A 14,137-nucleotide genomic window follows, 5' to 3' on the forward strand; every position below is an offset into this window, starting at 1 on the left:
GGCTATTCATTGTTCATTTGAAATTAAATAACACATTTTTTAAGGCTGAACACGTCGAATTTAAGATTTCTCCACGAAGGGTGTCGAGTTTCAAATATTTCGAGTTTAGGGGGCGTGGAGTTACAAGGTACCACTGTATAGCTAAATCCACATTCCAACACACATAGCACAATGTAAAGAGTCTCATTCTGGAACAGGATTTGTTGTAGACTGATTTTATTGATTATTTAACCAAAAGTATCATCAGATACAGAATGCTACACAAGCCAAAGCATAAAACACTACAACACAGCTTCCCACGATGATCTCCACGTACAAAAACACCTCCACAGCAGTTTGCCGCCCGGACAGAATTCCCTCAGCTGATGTCTCTAAAGTAGCAAAATTAGCAAGGCCGCCAAATTCTCATAACTATAAGCATATATATCCATACGAGAGTTATAAAATAGCTTTATTTAGTCAGGGTTTTTTTTATAATACTTGTCTGATATTTTTTCTTTGCAACAGTGTCTGAAACATAGCGATACAGACAAAAAACTACTTGGCAAATGGGCCTCCATGTCAGCGGCTGGAGTGAACGCATCACTGTCAGAACGAACGAAGCGAAGCCAATATTTGAAAAAGGCCATAGGAACAAAGTGAAGTAAACAAACGAAAGAAACAGCCACCATATACAAGCGCTTGAATTTAGCTTCTCTTTCCCCCCCACACACACACCAACGTTTACAGTAAAGAAATGTGTGTAAATGCAAGTTCTAACATAGAAACTAATGGAGTTGGCAACTGTGTCCCTCCCCAAACTCTAAACTCTCTGATTATCTCAGAAGTCTTTTCTCTTCCACCTGAAATCGACTTAACATGTTTTGCACATTGCCCATAAAGAATTGTTATATACATAATATCACACGAGTCCTCGTCATGTGTGATTATTATCCCTTTTGGACAGTTATCTCCCAGTATCTGTGGTCTCAAAAGCTCCAGCATCAAATATGACGGGTGCAGGAACTTCCTGTGTGTAAATTACGAGGCAGATGCGGGGCTAAGTACAAAGTGCACAAGCAGCCAATGAAAATAAGAAGTGACACACGGTCTTTCAGGCTGTAAACCTGGTTAACCTTTTAACCTTTCCTTTCAGTGCCCACTTTAGCACCTTCGCTTCCCTTAGTCCCCATGTGAAGAGAATCTGTTAAAGGCCACGCCTATTCTAGCAGACGTCCATGTCGGCCACTCGTACGGGTTGAGGCCAGTGTGCCCTGCCCTATTTTTTTAAAGGGCTGGTCCATTTTATACGAACTGCCTACTGAGGAAGTCCATGTCCATAGGCCCATTAATTGTGGGCGGGAACTGTGTGACGCCCCGACCTCCGGCATGCTGTGTGAGCCTATAGTAGGCTGCCTGGCCAGGAAACGATGGTGAGAGTAATACGCCCCCTCAGTTCCTTCAGCAGGCGCACCAGTGCAGTGTGGGTCATCCCCCATGTGCTTTTCCCATTCACCTCCAGCAAGATGTCTCCACACCTAGAGACACAGAGGGACAATATAAAATGATTTTCGAGTCAAAATTTCATCTCCAGCTGCATTATAGTTACAGTGGTTACTTACTGATTGGAAAGATAACGATTTTAGCCATATATAACCAAGATACCACTATTCCGGTACTGAGCAAACCCCCTGATCCTCAATTGCTTGGATTGTATCTTGTCCCAGTTGTAAGTCACCTAGCCTAAACCATCTGCCACATGCCTTTATATAAATGTATAATTAATGTTAGTACATATATGGTACAGTTATATTTTATGTAGTGCTCAGAATGCAGTCTGGGAGCTAGTATAAACAATGCCCACAATCACAAGATGAGGCGTCTGTCTTAAAACTTAGTGAGCTCTCTATATATAGACAGCATTTTTCGTCATCCTACGTACACTCCCGAGAAGCAGCCTGTCTCATTTCTTAGATCCCTAAAAATGCTGCCAACTAAAACGCTTTATTGCTGCTAAGGGGTAGGTACTGGACTAGTGATCAGAAGGTTGCCGATTCAAGCCTAACCATTGCCAAGTTGCCACTGTCGGGTCTCTGAGCAAGGTCCTTAAACCTCAATTGCTCAAGTTGTATTTAGTCATAATTGTAAGTTGTTTTGGATAAAAGTGTCTGCTAAGTACCGTAATAGAAGGACCAAATAGCCAGGGACCATCCAATGCTTCCTCAACCATGAAGGCAATCCCAGAATTCAGTGTGGCACACCTTTTCTCACAAAGAAGAGGACCAGCAAGAGTTATTTTCAAATGTATGTACTCCTAGTTAATTTTTATGAAGACTAAAAGTATCATTTATTTGCAATTTTGGGCTTGTCAGTGGGTATGTCTGAAAACCTAGTGAGCTGCCTTGCTGCCTACTGCCTGAGTAGAGAGGATTCTGATAAGACATTGAACTCATAAGGCAGGTTATTTAGATACACTACTGTACAGCAATTATGTTTTCGCTTACTAAGCTAATACAGTTAGCCTCAAGCCATTCAAACGAATGGGATGAGATGGCACAACCCGCTAGAATGCCAGCTAACGTCTCCCTCTGTCTACCGAGAGGGTTAAATTGTCACTGACAAGCCTGAATTTGCAAATGACACTTGTACACCTTTATACAAATAAAAATCAGTGAGAATTTATTTATATTTTAAAAGAACACTGTTTGTTGCTTTCGTCTGCCATATTTGCAATTTTTTTGTGAGAAAAGTTGTGCCGCACTGAAAAGCTGGGATTGCCTTCACTGCTAAGGAAGCATCGGATGCTCCCTCATAATTCAATCAGTTTATTTTAAGGTATCTAAGAATTTAGACAGGCTTCTGCTTAGAAGCGTGCGTAGGATGACGTAAAATGCTGTTTATGTAGAGAGCAGTTTTTGGTACACAGAGGGAGATGTTAGCTGGCATGCTAGCAGGTTGCGCTGTCTACTGTGTTTAAATAGCTTAGTAAGCTAAAACTGCGGAGGTGAGCAGCCGATGACAGAATCTAGAACATCCCAATAATCTGACCTCTACAGTTCGATGTCAGTTAGAATCCTCTCTACTTAGGCAGCTGCCTAGGTAGGCAGAGGGCAGCAAGGCAGCTCACTAGATGTTGAGACAGACCCAATGTGTCAGTTAAGTTTGAACTGTGTGGTTCAAAGTACCTTGTGTCCTGAAACACAATCGTGATAACTAAATCAAATGGTAAGTATTTCTTTAATATTTTGAAGACCTGTCTCATACAGGGATGAGTATTAATTTGTAAAATGCTGGGCTCGGAGCTCAGGGTCAGCCATTGTACAGAGGGTTAGGGGCATTGCTCAAGGACCCAACAGTGGCTGCATGTCAGAGCTGGGATTCGAACTCTCAACCTTTCAATTGATAGCAGAACGCTCTATCCACTAGGCTACCACTGTCCCTAAATGTTAAATGTTAGAGATCATTGTTGGCTTTACAAGACTGCATGTACACTTTAAAGTAATGCCTAATATTATATGATGCTGTAAGTAGATCAATGCATCAGACTATATTAAATATGGAATAATCAACTATCTATACTTATTAAAGGTTCCCAGGACCCATGGCTGTACGTACCGTATTCTGCCGTCATTGTAGGCGGGCGTTCCCTCCACGATGGAGCGAATGAAGAAGGACTGGTTACAGTTGAGCTCCTCCTGACCTCCTACAATGCTGAAACCCAGACTCCCTGCTGTGCTCCTTCGCAGCACAATGTCTTTACAGCTGTACAGGTGCCTGCAAGATACAACAGTACACCTTATCATACTGTATCAGATCCAACAGTGTGCAGATTTGTGTTTGAAATCAGGTCAGAGCCATTCTAAAAATTTCCTACTGCTTAACCTGACTGAGATCAGTCATTCTGAGAGCTACTATGAGACTGATTAGTAGGCTGATACAAAATTACCTGGCTTAATTTTGGGTGAAAAAAAATAATACTACTTTTACATCTATATTTCTAATTTTTTACTGTTGGCCATAAGTATTTGGACACCCGATAATGAATGTGTTGGACATTCCATTTAAAAAACAAATGGTATTAAAATAAGTGACCTCTGTATGATATTTTCATCTGTACCAACTGTCTGTGAGAATTTGTGCCCATTCGGTCAAATAAATGCATTGAATGAAGCAGTTAGTGAAAATGAATGAATAAAAATTATGAAATGAATAAAGCATGACAGGGCACATTTTATAAAAAAGTAATAACCTAAAGGTGCTGTCATGCGCTAACCACTGAACAATTAATCATATCTTATAACAATTACTGCCCAGAGAGCTTAATACAACAGCACACCAACAATTAAGAAATCAGTTCTCTTTCTAACATCTAATCGATAAAAAAGGGAATTGGGTTCCACAAAGATAAGTGTGCACATTCATCTTAGTTGTAATTTACTTTCTCACTAGTGTATTTGTTTTGTCCTTTTTAAATGCATTAACAGCACATTAAAGATTGAAAACACCTGAAATAACCTACATTCTGACACGACAATCTGTGATTTCATGGACATCCTCTTCTGTAACCTAGGGCATTAATGTGGAGTTGAAGTCTTATTGAAACCTCACTTTGCTTCTCTATTAATTTTATAATATATATGCAAACAGGATGACATTAAAAGGTGCAAGGTCAGACACTAGTTTTAAGGTCAGTTATTAATCATATCTCCACCTTCACAAAAACCTTATTCACCTTTCACCCACCCACCCACCCCCAATTCTTTAAATGTTAGGGAATTATATTTAGACTTATGATAACAGACAAAGACAAGCTACGTGAACAAAGAAATAAAATTTAACCTCCTCCTTGTTTCTACACTCACTGTCCATTTTATCAGCTCCACTTACCATATAGAAGCACTTTGTAGTTCTACAATTACTGACTGTAGTCCATCTGTTTTTCTGCATGCTTTGTTAGCCCCCTTTCATGCTGTTCTTCAATGGTCAGGACCCCCACAGGACCACCACAGAGCAGGTATTATTTAGGTGGTGGATGATTCTCAGCACTGCAGTGAGTGTTAGTGTGTGTTGTTGCTGGTATGTGTGGATAAGACACAGCAGCGCTGCTGGAGTTTTTAAATACTGTGTCCACTCACTGTCCACTCTATTAGACACTCCTAGCTAGTTGGTCCACCTTGTAGATGTAAAGTCATCTTCTAGACCTTCATCAGCGGTCACAGGATGCTGCCCACGGGGCACTGTTAGCTGGATATATTTTTGGTTGGTGGACTATTCTCAGTCCAGCAGTGAGAGTGAGGTGCTTAAAAACTCCATTAGCACTGCTGTGTCTGATCCACTCATACCAGCACAACACACACTAACACACCACCACCATGTCAGTGTCACTGCAGTGCTGAGAATGATCCACCACCCAAATAATACCTGCTCTGTAGTGGTCCTGGAAGAGTCCTGACCATTGAAGAACAGCATGAAAGGGGGCTAACAAAGCATGCAGAGAAACAGATGGACTACAGTCAGTAATTGTAGAACTACAAAGTGCTTCTATATGGTAAGTGGAGCTGATAAAATGGACAGTGAGTGTAGAAACAAAGAGATGGTTTTAATGTTATGCCTGATCGGTGTATATATATATATATATATATATATATATATATATATTAGTTTGTTTATGCATTTTCTCTCTTTTTCTCCCATCTTTTAGCATATCCAATTACCCAATTGCATTATGCTTCCTCTCTACTGATGCCGAACCCCGCCCTGATTGAGGAGAGCAAGACTGACACACGCCCCCGCCGACATGTGTGCAGTAGCCGACTGCATCAATTGCACGAGGCAGGTTCATATATATGGATCAGCTTTGTTTCGAATTATTCCTTGACTCTGTGCAGGTGCCATCAATCACCAAGACTCACCAAGAAAGTCACTCACATCTAAGCAGTAACTTACTTAAATCTACATCTAAGCAGAGGTTTTGGACATTTTTCCCCTCAATTAATAAAACAGAGGTTTAAAACTGTATTGGTGTTTACCCAGATTGTGTCTTATATTTAATTTAGTTTGAAGTTATGATTAAGCAAAAATATACAACACTGGGATGGAGGTACAGTGTATCACAAAAGTGAGTACACCCCTCACATTTCTGCAAATATTTTATTATATCTTTTCATGGGACAACACTATAGAAATAAAACTTGGATATAAGTTAGAGTAGTCAGTGTACAACTTGTATAGCAGTGTAGATTTACTGTCTTCTGAAAATAACTCAACACACAGCCATTAATGTCTAAATGGCTGGCAACATAAGTGAGTACACCCCACAGTGAACATGTCCAAATTGTGCCCAAAGTGTCAATATTTTGTGTGACCACCATTATTATCCAGCACTGCCTTAACCCTCCTGGGCATGGAATTCACCAGAGCTGCACAGGTTGCTACTGGAATCCTCTTCCACTCCTCCATGATGACATCACGGCGCTGGTGGATGTTAGACACCTTGAACTCCTCCACCTTCCACTTGAGGATGCGCCACAGGTGCTCAATTGGGTTTAGTCCATCACCTTTACCTTCAGCTTCCTCAGCAAGGCAGTTGTCATCTTGGAGGTTGTGTTTGGGGTCGTTATCCTGTTGGAAAACTGCCATGAGTTTCGAAGGGAGGGGATCATGCTCTGTTTCAGAATGTCACAGTACATGTTGGAATTCATGTTTCCCTCAATGAACTGCAGCTCCCCAGTGCCAGCAACACTCATGCAGCCCAAGACCATGATGCTACCACCACCATGCTTGACTGTAGGCAAGATACAGTTGTCTTGGTACTTCTCACCAGGGTGCCGCCACACATGCTGGACACCATCTGAGCCAAACAAGTTTATCTTTGTCTCGTCAGATCACAGGGCATTCCAGTAATCCATGTTCTTGGACTGCTTGTCTTCAGCAAACTGTTTGCGGGCTTTCTTGTGCGTCAGCTTCCTTCTGGGATGACGACCATGCAGACCGAGTTGATGCAGTGTGCGGCGTATGGACATGTTCACTGTGGGGTGTACTCACTTATGTTGCCAGCTATTTAGACATTAATGGCTGTGTGTTGAGTTATTTTCAGAAGACAGTAAATCTACACTGCTATACAAGCTGTACACTGACTACTCTAAGTTATATCCAAGTTTCATGTCTATAGTGTTGTCCAATGAAAAATTATAATGAAATATTTGCAGAAATGTGAGGGGTGTACTCACTTTTGTGATACACTGTAAATACATTTTCAACTATCAATAATTCAGTAACAGATTTCTAGCCTAGAACTGACAGTGTAGTGACATGACATGACTCAACCCCCTGAGCTACCCATCCCTGCCCTATCCAGGCCCTCTTTCTTTCTTACCTTGGCAGTTGAAGCCAGGATACCCAGAGGGGTGAGTAGTCATCGCTGGGCAGGGGCATTTTGACATCGCCTGGCGAGGATGGCGCGAGCATAGGAGGCAAGCAGTCCAGAGAGCTCATGTCAGGCGGCCTCATCTCTAGCACGCGTAGTACCACCGGTGATGAGGTGTTCTTCAGGTTAGCCACAGCCTCGCCTCGAGTCACACCAGTCAGTTCCACACCGTTCACATTCAACAGGATATCACCTAGGACACAAATGAGCAGACTCAAATGCTAATTCTATTCAATATATGTTTTTGTGCTTGTCTTTGCCTGAAGCCCATGTTCATGTGGTTAGTACGTATGTGGACAACCTTTCTGCAACCTCAGTGGACATTCCAGTCCAAAACCACGAGTCTTTGAGAATTGCTAAGGTGCTATGGTGTTCAGTGGGGTTTCCCCACAACAAACCTGTCAAACTGGACCTTTATGGACCTGGCATTTTGCACAGGGACACAGTAATGCAGGAACAGCAGAGGCCAAACTGATACCACAAAGCTGAAGGCATATAATTCACTGTAATGATAGATTTCATACACCTGTCAAAGGGCATGACAAACTGGACTGCTACTGTTGGGTCACTGAACAAGGCACTTAACAGTCATCTGGCTGGATTGTATCCTTTCTCAGTTGTTGTGGCTTTGTGTAAGAGCATCTGTCAAATACATACAGTAAGTGTTAAAATAGCTCAGGCTTTCTAGAGACCCAGTATATCTCACCTGTGATCTGCTGTACTAGTCTGCTATTTCTGTTTCTTATTTTATTCTGGGCTTAAGGGAAAGAGTTGTTATAAAGGAGTGGCTACAGACAACTAAAACCTAAAAGCATGCCCTAAACGTTCTACTTAGAATTAAAACTGGCAACCTACACACAGGGAATTTCCATAATCTGAATGGGCTGGCCGGTAAATAAATCTGAACAGCCCCTAAGGAAAAGTCTGGATACAAATAACTGTGTCTGCATTTAAGGGGGAATGTTTTATTGTTTTAACAAGTAAAAACAGTTAGGTTAAAACTAAAGAAAGAGGATGTAGAAAAAGCCACCTTAGATTTAAACAGAGGTGTTGATATTACCAATAAGACTCATGCAGATGTGCTATAAGGTATCTAGATGTGCTAATAGAAAAGGTTAATCTGAATGAAAGTACTGCATAAAGCACACACACACACACACAGTAGCAGTGCACTAACAATGTTAAGCCTTCCATTTTTCATTGTCTAGGATTGCACATTTTAAACGTAGTATTGTTATATTAAATAAAAAGATTAATTCCAGAGGCCTTCTACAATTTACACAACATCAGTGTGATGTTTAACACCAGTAAAAGAAATGTGTGGCTTAACTGTATTTGATCACCTAACATACTAACAAATAAATACCTAACAAAAAAATATTTTAAAAACGGCAGTTGTAGCCTAGCGGGTAAGGTACTGGACAAGTAATCAAAACGTTGCTGGTTCAAGCCCCACCACTGCCAGGCTGTCACTGTTGGGCCCTTAACCTTCAATTGCTTAGACAATATACTGTCACAGTACTGTAAGTCGCTTTGGATAAAAGCGTCTGCTAATTGCTAAAAATGTAAATGTAAATGTAATAATTTGGGCGCCCAGGTGGCGCTTTTCCGCTAGCACACCAGCGCTGAGATTCTGAACTCCTCGGTTCGAAACTCGGCGTTGCCACTGATCGGCTGGGCACCATCTAGTGGGCATAATTGGCAGTGCCTGCAGCAGACACTATTTGGCCATCGTGTCTATTAGGGGGGGATGACCGGACTATGTGGGTGGGGTCTTCAAACGCATTGCAAGGACCCTGATTAGCAGATAGAGGCATCTGTGCAGAATGCATGGGCAAAAAGAAGGGGTCTGCTAGGACTGCGAATGCATCAGAGGAGGAGTGAGCAGCAAAATACCCTCCTCGAATGCAATCAGGTATCCCCCAGCAGTGGAAGACAAATTGACTATGCTAAATCAGAAGGAATAATGGATAAATAATGCATAAATAAATAGAAAAAAAGGATTCTTCCCCTGGACTGTTAAGCTGAACGGTTAAACTTGAATTCTACTGTATGTATTATGTGATGTGTAAATCAAACTAGGCATATCATTTAGGCTGGAGCCTATCCCAGCTTTTCAATGGGCGCAAGGCACACAGTAACACCCTGGACTGGGTGCCAGTCCATCGCAGGGCAGACACATATACACACACCAATTCACCTATAGGTCAATTCAGTGTCTCCAATGAACCTGACTGCATGTTTTGGGACTGTGGTAGGAAACCGGAGCTCCCGGAGGAAACCCACACAGACACGGGGAGAACATGCAAACTTCACACAGAAAGGACCCGGACCACCCCGCCTGGGAATCGAACCCAGGACCTTCCTGCTGTGAGGCGACAGTGCTACCCACCAAGCCACCGTGCCGCCCCCCTACTTACTCTGACAAAAGTTTTATTAAAAAAAAGATTCCTTTCTTGGACTGTTCTGCTGAACTGCTGTTAATGATATAAATCAAACTAGGCATATCGTTCAGGTTTTACTAGTAAAATATGTAAAATAAGGTGGTGATAGCATCATGCTTTACAGATGGTTTTTAACAGCTAGGACTAGCACTAACAGCAGTAACCCAAATGTTTTTATTTGGGTTGAGTTTAAGGCTCTATTTAGGCAACTGGTTTCTCCACACCAAACTAGTCAGTTAAAAAACACTGATCAGCCATAACATTAAAACCACCTCCTGGTTTCTACACTCACTGTCCACTTGTAGTTCTACAATTACTGACTGTAGTCCATCTGTTTCTCTACATACTTTTTAGCCTGCTTTCACCCTGTTCTTCAATGGTCAGGACCCCCACAAGACCACCACAGAGCAGGTATTATTTAGGTGGTGGATCATTCTCAGCCCTGCAGTGACACTGACATGGTGGTGGTGTGTTAGAGTGGATCAGACACAGCAGCGCTGATGTAGTTTTTAAATACCGTGTCCACTCACTGTCCACTCTATTAGACACTTCTACGTTATGGCTAATCAGTGTTCATGGGTTCAGCTTGCCAAACTCTCTCTTGCATCTGTGTGTGTTTTTTAGATAGATGGACACAGAAAATAAATAGGTCGTGTATTTAAAATGGCACAGGTGTGATATTCTGATTAGGACTTTGTATGCGTTGTTTTGACACAGTGCATAAATCAGCTAAATTAAAGAGCCTTATGCATATGCATTAGCAGGTGTGTCTTTGTTCATGGCGTATGCATTTGTGTGTGTATATGAGAGCCAGATCAGAGGGTCACCTTGGAGACAGGTGATTGGCTTTGTTGGAGACAGGTGGATGGCTTTGTTGGAGTTGGTCTACACCCAGGAGACCAGATCAGTTGATTTACTAATCTCGTTCTACTTTGTTCCATGCAGCTCAGACAGTGTTACAATACATGGTCAAACAGAATAAAGGTCTGTTTGATATGCAGTGTTGTGAAAAAAGTAATTGCCTCTTTTAATTGCCTCTGTTATTGCCTATATGTTACAGTGAATGACTTGAAATAATTAAATTGTAAGAGGACCTGAGTAAGCAAAGCACATTTTGTAAACCGTGGTTTCATTTATTTAAGAAAGTTAGTTATTCAACCCGCATAACACCCTTAATGCTTCTAAAGGAAAACTATAACTGAGTCTTTTATATACTTATTACTTTTTTCTATTGTACCTTGAGCTGTTGTAATACTTGACTTTCCCTCTGCGATTAATAAAGTGATCTATCTATCTATCTATCTATCTGTCTATCTATCTATCTATCTATCTATCTATCTATCTATCTATCTATCTATCTATCTATCTATCTATCTATCTATCTATCTATCTATCTATCTATCTATCTATCTATCTATCTATCTATCTATCTATCTATCTATTCATCCATCCATCCATCCATCCATCCATCCATCTATCTATAACACAATCTAATGCCTAAAAACATGAGAATAAAACGTTGTTGAATAATATTAGTCTGAAACGGGTTCCAAAGCCATATGCAAGACTTTAGACTCCAACAAACTACAGAAAATCATTGTCACCAGATTGGGAAACCTTAAATGGTGGTGAATTCACCCAGAAGTGACCAGCTAGATACTATTTCCCCACTGGCTCAGCAACAACTCATCCAGAAAGCAGAAAACACTGCTAAATTAGGTGATTGTCTAACATTTGCAAAAAAAGGATGATGATCTACGGGGAATCTTTCAAAAACTTTCCGCACTTTTATATTTTCATTGGAAACAGTGATGATGGGAGGAGCAGTAATTGGTCGTGTCTGAAAGACTGAAATAGAGCTTATAGTCCGGATTTAGCACCATCTGATTTCCACCTTTTTGGACGTTCAAAGACGCTTTAAGGGGAAGAAGATTTTCATGTGATGATGATGGGAAAGCAGCAGTGCATCAGTGGCTACATGCTCAACCAAAAACATTGGCAATAAAAAGCTGGGAGAAATGCATCGGAAGGTGACTTTGTGGAACAGTGATGTCATTTGTTTTTGAAATTCTTAATAAACAGAGTTTAAAAAGTGTGGAAACTTTTTGAAGAACCCTCGTACAAACCACTTTGAATAAAGTTATATTGACAGAACTATCAAAACTATCTCCAATAAGGGTCTCGTTTTGAAAAACAGCATTTCATAATCTGTACATTTTACCAACTGTTTACCATGGTGGTAAAATTGTACCGGTACCAGGGTGCTTTACAGCAGCGCTCCCCAACCTTTTTTGCACCATGGACTGGTTTCATATAAAATAAAATTTTACAGGCTATTCAAAATAGAATAACTATACTGCTCACAAATGAGCTTTTTTGCTGCAACGAGACACTGCTTCCACTTGGGGGTGATATGAGATGATAAACACCAGTGTGTTGGAAATGGAAGCAGTGTTGTCAGTGCTGATGTAGCGATCTCTAATTATTTATTCTTTCTGTGTGGCTGGTAATAAAAGACCCACAGACCGGTACCGGTCCGCAGCCCAGTGGTTTATAGCATTATGACCTGTGCAGCTTGCCTTTTTAAAAGAATTCCAGTTATAGAGTTCCTCAGAAAGATGTAAGGTCATCTGTCCGTGAGCTAAAGCTGAGCTATTTTTGGCTTATGCAGCAAAACAAAGACCCAACATACAAAAGCATCTAAATTACTTTAAATAAATGGACATATTTTTTTGAAGGGATTTAGTATCTAGCATTCCATCACAGTTATATAGTTGCAACCAGATATTAATTTAAAGAGACAAGTAAGTTTTTCGGAATGTTAATAAGTATTTTAAACAGGTTGCCATTGTTTAATGTAATGATCTTTTTAATACTATAATAATAATATATCATTTATTATAACAAATTTGCAATCCTAGAGGCAACTGAAAAGGAAACAAATACTTTTCTACACAATGTTCAATGTAGTTTAACAGTTACATCATAATATTCAAAATCATTTCATTTTTCTAACATCTATGTACACTGTATATATTTATTAATTAAGTTGTGTATTTCATGTTGTTGACTTTTGTTTTTTGTATTGTAAGCCAATACTGCTGTGTTTAGAGACTGGCGTGATTTCATTTACCACCACTGCTAGGATGGTGGGTGTTTTAAATGTGTATCCTAGACAGACCTTTGCGGATGGAGCCTTCACGGGCCACTACGCCATTGGGGTCGATGTTGGTGATGTAGACGGGCAGGTCCCACCCTCGGCTGTTCATTCCTCCAGCCACAGTCATGCCCAGAGACTCGGTCGGCTCTTTAGGGAGGGTCACCGTCTTCTCATAACAGCCCAGCTTCTGGCATGAGTCCTGGCAAAGAAGACATTGTTGAGTCAGGGTGGTGCCTGATTGCAGGAATTCACAATTGACTAAAATGTATGGCTTACTGCTCTGCCCTAATATCACTGTGTGTGTGTGAGTGTGTGTTTGTATGTATATGTGAACTTGTTTTTTGTCAGCTAGCCATTTCTGCTAGAGCCTGTAATATTGCTGACTGCTGCCAGTAACTCGGCCCTGGATTAAAGCCAAGAGCAGTGAACACAGCAGCTAAGCGCTAACTTAATTAGGAAATGTTATTAAGGATCAATAAAAAGTCACACACTTCAGTCTAAAACCATCACTGAGGTGATGAGGAGATGTGATAGTGGAAACAAGAACCAGAAAAATCCAGAGTGAATAAAAAAAATGCAAATTAATCTATTTATTTTCATAAGCAGCTTTATCCTGGTCAGGCGTAGGGCAGGAATACACTCTGGACAGGTCACCAATCCAAATTACTTGCTGCACAGGTTAATTTAGAGAATCCAATTTATCTCCTGCATGTTTTGGAAAGCATGAAGTAAAGAAAATGGAGTAACCAAAAGAATCTGTTTATGCCTAGAGACTAGGAGATAAAACCCGCAGCCAGGTCATTAGTATCCTGGTGCTATTCGTCCCTCACACTACCTACTGTGCCACTGTTTTGAGATTTAGCAGATGCCTTTATTTAAAGTGACTTACAGTACAGTTACAGTATAAAGTCTGAGCAATTGAGGGTTAAGGGCCTTGCTCAGGGGCCCAACAGCAGCAACCTGGCAGTGGTGCGGCTTGAACCAGTGACTCTCTGATTACTAGTCCAGTACTTTAACCACTAGGCTATGACCTGCCTACAGTTTTGGCCACGTGTAAGATGGTCAGAAAGAGTTAGAGGGTGTGTCAGAAAACCTAGTGGTCTCTCTACATAGACAGCATAGACAGTA

General features: G+C 41.0%; 1 protein-coding gene across 1 annotated transcript in view; it reads right to left on the reverse strand.

The window, feature by feature from the left end:
- Positions 1 to 199: 199 nt before the first annotated feature.
- Positions 200 to 14,137, reverse strand: part of lnx1 (ligand of numb-protein X 1) — a 69,245-nt gene continuing 55,307 nt past the window's right edge. Inside the window, exons 7-10 of the mRNA XM_063002103.1 lie at positions 13,031 to 13,208; positions 7,355 to 7,598; positions 3,595 to 3,753; positions 200 to 1,517 (exon numbers count right to left, since the gene is read on the reverse strand). Coding sequence (XP_062858173.1) covers positions 1,382 to 1,517; positions 3,595 to 3,753; positions 7,355 to 7,598; positions 13,031 to 13,208 — 717 coding nt within the window. The 3' untranslated portion in view covers positions 200 to 1,381. The remainder of the gene's footprint in view (positions 1,518 to 3,594; positions 3,754 to 7,354; positions 7,599 to 13,030; positions 13,209 to 14,137) is intronic.

The sequence above is a fragment of the Trichomycterus rosablanca genome, chromosome 9 (assembly GCF_030014385.1).
Source record: "Trichomycterus rosablanca isolate fTriRos1 chromosome 9, fTriRos1.hap1, whole genome shotgun sequence".
Classification (NCBI taxonomy): Eukaryota; Metazoa; Chordata; class Actinopteri; order Siluriformes; family Trichomycteridae; genus Trichomycterus; species Trichomycterus rosablanca.